Source organism: Rattus norvegicus, chromosome 7 (genome assembly GCF_036323735.1).
Source record: "Rattus norvegicus strain BN/NHsdMcwi chromosome 7, GRCr8, whole genome shotgun sequence".
NCBI classification, from domain to species: Eukaryota; Metazoa; Chordata; class Mammalia; order Rodentia; family Muridae; genus Rattus; species Rattus norvegicus.
In genome coordinates, this window is record NC_086025.1 from 65,382,851 (window position 1) to 65,393,017 (window position 10,167).

General features: G+C 55.5%; 1 protein-coding gene across 2 annotated transcripts; it reads right to left on the minus strand.

Annotated features, from left to right (window-relative positions):
• Positions 1-12: 12 nt before the first annotated feature.
• On the minus strand, positions 13-6,677 carry Nab2 (Ngfi-A binding protein 2). 2 transcript variants are annotated; one of them, NM_001134874.1, is made up of 7 exons: positions 6,113-6,405; positions 4,183-5,056; positions 3,689-3,822; positions 3,274-3,325; positions 3,056-3,188; positions 2,656-2,847; positions 13-1,700 (listed from the first exon to the last, which is right to left on the minus strand). In NM_001134874.1, exons 1-7 carry the CDS (start codon positions 6,193-6,195, stop codon positions 1,591-1,593), a joined length of 1,578 nt encoding a protein of 525 aa, NP_001128346.1. In that variant the 5' UTR covers positions 6,196-6,405; the 3' UTR covers positions 13-1,590. The 2 variants fall into 2 exon arrangements, with proteins under 2 accessions (NP_001128346.1, XP_006241521.1); XM_006241459.5 differs by lacking the exon at positions 2,656-2,847 and having other exon boundaries at positions 881-1,700; positions 6,113-6,677.
• Between the last annotated feature and the right edge of the window lie 3,490 nt (positions 6,678-10,167).

A 10,167-nucleotide genomic window follows, 5' to 3' on the forward strand; every position in this document is an offset into this window, starting at 1 on the left:
CTCTGGACACCTGCTCATGCAGGTGCCTCCGTCTCCAGCTGTTCCTTGGTCAAGAGAAAAGAACTGGCTGGGAGAACGTGTGGCATATGGAACTGCTGTGCTCTGTCCTTCCTATCCCGCCAGGCCCCCCCTTTGCCAGCACCGGGTGCAAAGGGATGAGGGGGGATATTCGGGCTCTGTGATACAGGCTCCTGCACAACACACACACACACACACACACACACACACACACACCCCAGAACTGTGTTGAGCCAGGGCCTGGGACTCACACGCAAAACATAGACACTGTGCCAAAGACAGAGGGCATAGGCTTAGGGATTGGAGCTGGGTTCAGGTGACTCTGGGAGAAAAAAAAAAGAAAACGTAGGTGTATGGTTACTGGTATGGGTTTTACCCAGATTAAAATCCAAAACTTCTCTGAAGCTCCAAAGTCTTGCCAAAAAGAGGCCTCGTGACATTTGAGCCTGTGCATTGTAAGAGCTAAGTTTGTGTGTAGCCGTGCCAATGTTTACCCCAAGACATGTTAAACCTATAGACGTCACACATCACTGTATGACCACACAGAACATGTATCTGCTTTTGCCCATGTGACCTCATGTATCTGAAAGGCTAAGACATTGTACAAGACAGTGACCCAGTATCATTTGGGGAGTAACTATGTGGCTGTAACATGCATCCAGTGATAGCCTTGGTGAGTCCATGCTTCCAGCTTTCCTAGAGCCTGAGGGTTGAGTAGGGGTGCAGACCTCATTGTGTAAACTCCCTGGGTGTTGGGGCCCTCAACTGCTGTCTCTCCTATTTTTATGTCCACTGCCAGCTCCCCCCCCCCCCGACTCTCACCCTGTCCTTTTTCCCTCACTTTGGGGAAGAGGGCCATGGATCCTAAGCCATAAAATAAATTTTATTCCAAAATAACAAAATAAATAATCTACTGTACACAATCTGAAAAGAAAGACACGCTAAGTGTTCGACAGGTGCTGCAGTCCTGCCGGCTGAGGAGACTCAGGGTCCAACCCAGGCCTCTAAGGGGCTGGTAGAGGGAACTGCGGGGCAGCCTCACACAGTTCGAGAGAGAGGACTGCTGGGGGGTAGGGGTGATGAGAACGGGGCGGGCGAACTGCAGCACTTGTTAAATTAAAGAAACAAACTAGAAGCACAAAAAATGAGGATGGGGGAGGGAGACCCAGTTTTCCCAAGCCCCCAGTCTCAGAGCAAACGGTTCCATTTAAGCTGCTAGGCCTTCCCGGGGAAGTTCTTCTCTTCCAAGCAGAGTAGTTCAGCCGCTCACACCACTGCTGGCCACCTGGAGAATGGGTGTGTGTGGTATGAGAGAAAGGAGAGCCCCAGCAGGCTGGAGGCAAAGTCCACGCCCCTGAGCCGGGTGAGGGCACACCTTGCACCCTTGAGTCCTCTGGCTAGGCCCCTGTTTGTTATTGCTTGAAGCCCCATAGTCCTGTGCCCATGGAGCGGATGGGAGGCAGAGGGCAGCAGAAGGATCCTTCTAGGGTAGTGCCGAGTGCAAGGATGGAGAATGTGGGGGGTCTTAAGTGAGCCAGAAGTCTGGGTCCTGGGTCTGAGACTCCCCCACTTTCACTGCCTGCTGGCTTCTGCCTCCACTTTGACGCTGCTCCTGCGACCCTCCACCAGAGCAGGATGAGGTCCTGGGGCAGGACAGCGATCCAGCAACCCTTCCTCGAATTCTGTAGGAAAGAGGTGTAGGTTGGTTAGAACACTGGGTTGGAGGCTGAGAAGCTTGTTATGAGGCCAGGCACAGAAAAATGCGAAGACAGCTCCACTTATTGAATTACTGCCTCCTGCCCACTGCGTGTATGGGGGTTCCATACCCAAGGGTATGCAGCTCCCCCTCCTATTTTGGTTGTGTGTAGCTCTCTGTCTCTGTGTGTCTCTCTTTCCCTGTCTCGCCCGCCTCTGCTCTGCTGGAATTTCTGGTTCTGTCAGGAGCTGCGGGGGCGGCTTGGCTCTGACCTCTCCCTCTCCCCCTTCCCAGGCCCAGCCACCCCCACTCACCTCGGGCCCCCTCCCAGGGCTCGCCCTCCCTATAAGAGCTCCCCGAGTTTTTGGTAGCCAAATCAGGGGAAACACAGGAAGCTAGACTCCCAGTTCCTCCCTCAAGAGAAGCACCCCCTTCAGTCCCCGCCCCCACTTTCCACCCACGCACAGTTTAAAAATACCAAGCCAGGGTTGGTGGCTTTGCCTGCGGCGTCACTCTCAGCCCAGCGGCTGCCCGGCCCTCTGCCGGGCCCACTCCTTTCCTATGCACACACAAAGTGCCCAGCTTTGGGCTCCTTGGCTTCCAAACTGGGGAACCCTATCCCTACAACTCCCAGCGACTCCGCCCCCTCCCTTCATTAGATAGTTCTATGCAGGCCTCTCTTACTGCTGACTCTCCGGCTCACCTTCACCCCTCATTCTGTTCTCTGCTCCTTGGTCAAAGATCCCCACATGGATCAGACCCTCCCAATTGGAAACAACCCAGTAGTAGCTTGCCCCTGCTCAAAGTCTGGCTAGCTGGAGCTCCTCCTACTGTTCTGACAGCAGTATCCCTCCTTCCTCCCTCTGATCCTAGAAAATGAGGACCCACTTGGGGGCCTGAGGAGCTGGGGTGTTTAGGGACAGCACTGCTGGCTGCCTCACCTGCGAGAGGCGGCTTCGCAGGCACACAGGGGCTGAGGCGGCCCACACGATCATGGGAGACGAGGCGGGCGAGCCGCAGCCCCTCATCCATCAGTGTCTGCTGCAAGATGTGGCGGCTCCATAGCCCATGCGCTGGCAATGCCAGGGGCAGGTCAGCAGGGGGCGGCGTCAGCCTTGGGCACGACCCCACAGCTGTGGGCATGGGCACTGGTCAGGTCAGGGGCTGCCGCCAACAATACCCACCCTCAGCCGACAGTCATTCCCACAGGTTCTTCTGTCCCCATCCAGCCGGGCCTCCCAACCCTGTTCCAGGCAGTTGACTCCTGGCTCATTCCTGCAACCCACCCACCCGCTTCCACCTCCTCCCAAAGCAGACCAAGGTACTCTAATGCACACTCACCCTGCAAGTGACCATCTAGGCTCTCCCCAGACAGACTGGCGCTGTCCTCCTCGAGGCTGGGGCGGTATGGGGGTGCATAGGGCTCAGGGCCTGGAGGAGGCTGCTGGATTTCAGTATGACTCTGTTCTCCAACCTGTGGATGCCCACAATTTGGGAAATGAGGACCCAGCAAGGCAGTGATTGGGGCAGGCTGTCCTTCCCTACCCTCAAAACTATACCTCTTGTTTCAGTTTCTTCAGTGGTGGACCTCCCAATTCTTCAGAGTGAAGCCTGCAGAAACCAAACCAAACCAAAACAACAACAACAAAAAAAAAACCCAAAACAAAACAAAAAAACAGAGAATAAGGAGAATGGAGGTAAGAAGGGCCCCGCAATGCACAGGGTGTACAATCCAGCCAGGAACATGCATTACTTAAAGGCTGCAGGAAGAAGTTGGTTGGACAGGAGTTGGAAGTCCAATCATTCTCGTGGGGGGTTGGGAGCAGAGAGCAAGCCTCAGACAAGTCTAAGTTGAGCTGGCAAGGGGAAGACACGCAGGTGGGTGGCAAACAGGCCTGGAGCTGCCTGAGTTGCAAGTTGGGAGAGCCAAGTCCTTGGCAGGATTCCAACCTTGGGGAAGGAAGGGGGTCTCACCTGGATCCCTTCAAGGAAGAAAGATAGGTGCTCTCTCGGGCTACTTGGCGGGACAGTGAGAAAAGTTCTACCCTTCGAAGTAAAAGGGTGTTGTCCCTCATGCAGAACTGGGCAGCAGCCTCATTGATGGTCAACTGTGGCAAGAGGACAATCAGTGTGAGTTCTTGGTTCTCCTACTGCTTTTCCCCTTCACCACCAAGGGAGGCCCATCCAAAGAATGCCTGCTTTAAATAATACCCAGGACTTAACTGCCTGAACTTAGAGACTGTCCCTCCCAAGGCCTCCTGTTCCTGGCATGTGAGCAGCACAGGGTTTCGTTGCCATTATTCTTCCCTTAGGTTGAGGGAAGTGAGGCAGCAGCTGGGGTTGGGTATGTGTGGGTGTGTGGAAGGAACTGGGGTGGTCAAGGGGACAGTGATACAGAGGTGGAGGATTCTGAGGCAAGTGAACTGAGCCCAGGAGTGAAGGGCAGTCCTGAAGACCCAGGTACTCACCTCGTGCAAGCTAAGCTGTTTGCCCTCACGCCGTTTGGAATCCAAGCGGCCATAGATGATGCTATATTTTCGGATCTCCTCTTCTTTCTGGCTGTCGTTATCATCCATCTCAAAGATGTGCCCCACACTCCGTGCCAGCTTCTTATTCAGCTTCAACAGGGATGTGATCTCTCCAGTGTCACCCCTGGGGAAACTCCGGAAGATCCTCTCCACACTCTCTACCACCATTCGCACCATCTCTGGTTCCAGGCGGTCTGGACCACCCCCTGTGCCACCTGCAGCCACCCCCCCAGCCCCAGTCCCCTCAGGGACTCCTCCCCCTGCAGGGGGGGAGAAAGGGGGAGACCCGGCCTCCTCTTCTCCTCCTGCTCCAACATCAGATTCTGGAGTGCTCTGGCCTGGCCAGATCCGGGGATCCCCTGCACCAGGTCCTCCAGGAAGTGGTGATAGCTTCTCTCCAAGTTCAAGGGGACTCTTGGGGCTAAAGCTTCGAGCACTGCCCGCCTTTTCTCCTGGGCTGCCATGCCCATTGCTCATGCTCCCTTTCCGGGTACCAGCTGTCTCAGAGATCTTGAAAAGTGGGATGCTGGAGACAGGCACAGCAGGCACTGGTTGGCTGAAGAGCCCTGGGTTGGTGGCCCATTCTCTCAGAGCCTTCTGTAGACGTCGGACATGGAGTGGTTTGGTGGCCATGCCCACAAGTGCCATGATTTCCAGGAACTCCTCCTCGCCCGCCTCACACAGCTGCTGTACATCATCCCCTCCCTGCTGGATGAAGGTCTCGTAGTAAGAAAGAAGGTTGGCACGCTGCAGGACCCGGTACAGCTGCAGCTCACCCAGTGTTCGAGGCAGTGCCATGGTTGAGGCACTTGCCCTGAGAAGGAAGGGCAGGAGACAGGCGGTGAGTACAAGTGTCCTGCTGGGTACCAACCAACCCACACTAACAGTTGTCCTCTTTCCTGCCCAGTGCCCAAGGTTGAGAATGGAGCATTGCTCAGTGGCACAAACATCCCATATTAAAGTTAACTTAGAATACTAGGGGCTACTGCTGGCCACTTCACTCCTTGCCCAGGTAGCTGGGAGGGAGGGGTGTGGCCTCTTCCTTGGCCTTTAGGGAACCTGGTAGACCCTTGCTCATGTCCTTAGGTTCCAGGGTTTAAAAGCACTCTTCCTAGAATCTGTCCGAACTTTCTAGGCTGCCCAGTACCCTTCCAGTTACCCCCTCTCCTTTGATTGGTCCTTCTCTTCTGGGAAAGGGGGAGGGAAGCCTTGATTGTTCTGCTCTGGGGCCGTTCTTCCCACACACTCCCACAGGAGCAGCGTCTGTAGGCGAAAACTGCCTGGGGGCTCCCGCCTACTCTCTTCTCCTTGTTTTCCATCCTTATCTTCAAAAGGGAGTGCGAGAGAGACTGAAGGCCTCTTGAGGAAGGGGCTGCATGCGGGGGCTACCCCTCCTCATTCAGTGAATGGTCATTTCATGACAAGGGAGGCCTGAAGCACACCCCCTTCAGGCCCACAGATGCTTAACTCAAAGGAACCACCTTCTCCCAGACCTAGGGGTGGTGCGCTGCCGGCTAATGACACACTAAGACAGCTAAGCTCCCCCACCCCTCACTGTTGACAGATCAAGCTCTGGAGCTCTCCCTGGCGCTGGGGGACAGTCTTTGTAGGGCCTCACGTACCAGGTTATGCCCACTGAGTAAACCTGGAATGGAAAATGAGGCAGTACTCTATCGTAACCAGGCTCATTGGGTCTTTGTTTGCTCCCAGGATCCCCCAATTCGAATACTCACCCCCCCTTTTCTATCAGTCTCCACCTCCCACCTCCCGATTCTCCACGTCCTCTTTTCGACCCCCACCCCCTAGACCCCCATTCGGGAGTCCAACTCCACCCATCTCCACTCCCTGCCACCTCCTTTTGCCCACTAACTTGACTCTGGGTTGTGGGGTCCGGCGGGTGTTATCCGCTCTGCCAGGTGGCTGCTCCGCTGTGGGAGAGGGCGCTCTGTGCATGGACGGCCAGAGATCACCCGTGCCTCCCGTCTCGGTGCCCGGCGCCTGCTGCGCGCTGCTCTTTGCCTGGAGCGCGCGCGGCCCGGGTCCACCGCTGTCCTGGCTCCGTCCCTCCCTCCACGTCTTCTCTCTCGGAGCCTCCGCGCCTCTGTCTGTGCCTCTGCCCCCACCTCCCCGGCTGAGCTTGCCGCCTCTCCGCGCCTCCTCCCCCGCAGGACGCACAGGGAGCGAGGCCCCGCGCTGCGCTGGCTGCCGGGCTGGCGGGAGGAGGGCGTGGGCAGAACCGGGGGCTGGGACCGGAGGCGGTGGGTGGGAGCCCAGGCCTGAGCCTCCGAGAGGCTGCTGCGGAGACTGAGAGGAGGAGACTTGGGGGAAGGTGGGGGGAAGGTGTGGAGCAGGAGGCGGAGGCGGGGACTCAAGAATCGGGCTCCGAGTTGGGGACTGAGGTGACCGAGGCCGAGCTATGGAGGGGGGAGCTTGGGGACCCAACGGGCGGGGCAGGTCGCTCCTTGCCGCCCACGCCGGATGCACAGCCGGCCCTCTCTGCGCCCACGTACCCACGTGAGCGCCCCGCCGGCTACATTCCTACTCCCTGCACCACTCCTACTCCTGTGAGCCGAGAGCGCAGTTTCACAACCACGCACAAGTATACAAAGACACGCGCACGTACGTGCACACGCGTCTAAACAACGACGCGGACGCCCGTTGGCCGCACTCTGGCCGCGCCATGCCGTTAGTTTGAATGTTAGAAGTGATGGGAAAAAAGTTGGAGAGGGGTCCGGGTGTTCGGTTCCTCCTGCTCCGCTCCCGGAGGATGTACCCTTAGGGTAAACTTGTTAGCGCGGGGCTGCGCAGGAATCCCTTCGGTGTTTCAACACCGTTCTCTGGCCTAAAGGTTGTAATATGAAGAGGCGGCTCTCAGAAACCCTGGTCGTAAGTTATACTAGAATCTACTACTTACATGAGCGTTGGTTAGGCACGTCGGGGTTTGGTAGGTAGGACAGGGATGGGGTTACCATGCTTTTTTATTTTCTGATGGTCAGGCCTTACTGCTTGGATTGGACGGCAAAGCCAGGAAAAGGTGGCTGCCTTCTCTGAGGTCATGAATTATTGGATCTCTCTGGACAGTGTAGTGGAAGCTTGGCAAGAGGCTAAGAGTAGTCTACGTGACTGCCCACCACGGAGGACCGCCTTCAAGGAGCCCAACCCCCTCGGTTTCTTCTAGCCCCATCTGGTTCCCATTACACGCCCACGGCTAGGAGGGTTGGGGGGGGTATTGGGCACGTGGGGGTTGTGTAGGCCTTTGGGGAGAGAGGGTGGGGGTGGAAAGCGTGGCGGACTGGCCAGAGGGAGGAAACGTCCCTCTAGTTAGAAACCTCGGCTCCGCCCCTTTGCTCCGCACTTGAGAGTGGCTTGCCCCAGCACGGCGTGGGTAGTGTGGGTCTGGGCGGGTTCTACATTCCAGATTCATTCCAGACTGACGATGGGGGATCTCTCGGTTTCCCGAAGAGGGATGGGTACTTTATCAAGGAGGAATGATTTCAATAGGTCAGGTTTTTGTCTTCCGTCCAAAAATACTAGGGATGTAGGAAGGCGCAGGGTCCTTCTCCCGAACCCCTTTGCTATATGGAGGGCGCGACTAGACGGCCTTTCCTTCCATGTATGCAACGCCCCTCCCCCACTCCCCAGTCCGGTTATTTTGGAGTCTGGGCTGCCAGGCGCTGGCCCCGGGTTTCCTCGTGCCCCCGCCCTCCCCCTGCCCACGCTCCCCGTGACGCACATCCTTCGCCCACACTGCCTTTGCTCCAGGCGCCCCCCTCCCTCCCACAGGTCCCTTTGGGGTGGCGCTAAGTCTTGGGGTCTGGAGAGAGAGAGGGCAGCTAGTGCAGCGGCAAGGGGTGGGGAAGCTTGGGGCGTGAAGCCGGGGAGCCGGAACTTACTGTGCCTTGGTCGGGGTCCAAGAAAGAAGACGATGGAGGGAGTCGCCGAATCTAAGGCCTTGGCTCCGATGTTTGGGACCAGGGTGGAGGGAGAGGAGATAGATCTCGCTGAGACACTTGTCCCAGTCCCTTGGTGGGTCAGAATGGGTCCCGATGGGAACCTGAGTGTGAGAGTGAAACTACTGAGTATCATTTGTAGTTTTGTTTCCCTAGACTTGCCAGGAGATTTAAGTAGAGAGTGTGTGTGGAAACTGTTAATTGTAGAGTGCTAGTCAGGTTGAAGACTATTGACAATATTTCTAGTTTGTGTGTTTGTTTCTTTATATCTACTTTTGTATCTATGTGTCTGTAGATTGTATCCGAGTCTTTGTGTGTATATTTTAAAATACATTCATTTTTTAAAAAAATAGGAAAAGCAACATTGACTTGTCAGGCCCCACCAAAGGCCCAGAGCGCCCCCGCAGCCCGCAGCCAGAGCAGCTGAGATGTCTGTTCTTCGCTTTCCTCCCACGGCTACCACCCCCACACACCCGCCTACTCTCTTCCGCTGAGAACAAGGAATTTCCAGCCTTTAGCAAAGGCTGTGTGTGTGTGTGTGTGCGTGTGTGCTCACACAGACAGGTGTGTGTTGGGGGTTGGCAAAAGGGGAGTGGGACTTTTTTTTCCATTTCATTTTCTGCCGGGTTCCACTGCGGGAATTCGCAAGACCATATCCTTACCCCCCCCCCCCCCCACTCCAGTCATCTCAAAGCTCAAAGGCAGAACACAGCCAAGTGATGTCATTTAACCAAAGTTTTAAGATTCCCTTTATTGTCCACAGCGGTCTGTTCTAGGAAGGGAAACAGTATCTCAAGTCGTAGTTCCTAAGCCGGTGGCGGAGACTGAAGAGAGGGGAGAAAGTGGGTGGGTGAGGAGTGAGCAGCATGCTGCCTGCCTGCCTGCCGGGATTGTCTTCCCAGGCACGTGGAGATTTTCATCTAGCAGATTTCTCCTCTCACTCCCCACCCCCCACGCTGTCACCTCACCCTGCCAAAAGAAACCCACTCAACAAGGTTTGGCTGGACTTCACCTTTCTCAGACCATGCTCCTTTATGGACCCCCATGCCCCATCCCCACCTCCCAGGCAGAATGAGTGACACTGTTTTCTATGTCCTTTAAATAGTACATTTTTTCGTGTGTATGTGTTCTTTAGTGTATGTGCAGGAGTGTAGGTGCCCACTCAGCTGGTGCATGGGTGCTGGGAACTAAACCTAAGTCCTCTACAGGAGTAGTGGGTGCTCTTAACCCCCGAGCCATCTCTTCAGCCTACCCTGCCGCTTAAAAATAACTGTTTTATGTGGACTGAGTGTGTACAACAGCTCATTGAGGTCATAAAAGGCATCGTCTCGTCTGGAACTGGAGTTGCAGATTATTGGGAGCTGCCGTGTGGGTGGTGGGAACTCAGTTCAGACCTGCAAAAAGCAGCTCTGCTTTAGCTGCTGACCCATCACTCCAGGCCCTGCCCCCCCAGTATGCTTTTGAGGTAGGGTCTCTCTCTGCAGTCCTGGCTGCTCTGGATCTCACTGTGTAGCCAGCCCTAGCTGGCCTGGAAATAACTTCACCTCTCCAAAGTAAACTACATCTATAAGGAACTCGCCAATTGGTAGAAGAAACAACCATATAATCAACACACAGTGAGTAGCAGGAGACAGAGAAAAGGTGAGAAGTGTAGTCTTTTGTGAGAACTCTGACCAGCAATGATACCCTCCCACACCGAGACTGCCTGCTTAAAATGATTACTTTTTGTATGTGTGCTCTTTCTGCATGTACACCTGCATGCCAGAAGAGGGCATCAGACCCCGTTAGAGATGGTTGTGAGCCACCATGTGGCTGCTGGGAATTGAACTCAGGACCCCTGGAAGAGCAGTCAGTGTTCTTAACTGCTGAGCCATCTCTCCAGCCCACACTGCCTGTTTAAAGGACTGGGATAGACAAGCATCTGGTATGGGTAAGGAAGCGTAGGGCTTGATGAATGAATAGAAATTTTCTAGGA

What these genes read in the sequence shown, in the direction of transcription:
- Nab2 (NM_001134874.1), bottom strand. Translation starts at nt 6,195, where the DNA reads ATGCACAGAGCGCCCTCTCCCACAGCGGAGCAGCCACCTGGCAGAGCG. An exon ending in ACCCCACAACCCAGAGTCAA is followed by an intron (nt 5,057 to 6,112) that starts GTTAGTGGGCAA and finishes CTTCCTTCTCAG; the next exon opens with GGCAAGTGCCTCAACCATGG. An exon ending in TGCGAAGCCGCCTCTCGCAG is followed by an intron (nt 1,701 to 2,655) that starts GTGAGGCAGCCA and finishes TCTTTCCTACAG; the next exon opens with AATTCGAGGAAGGGTTGCTG.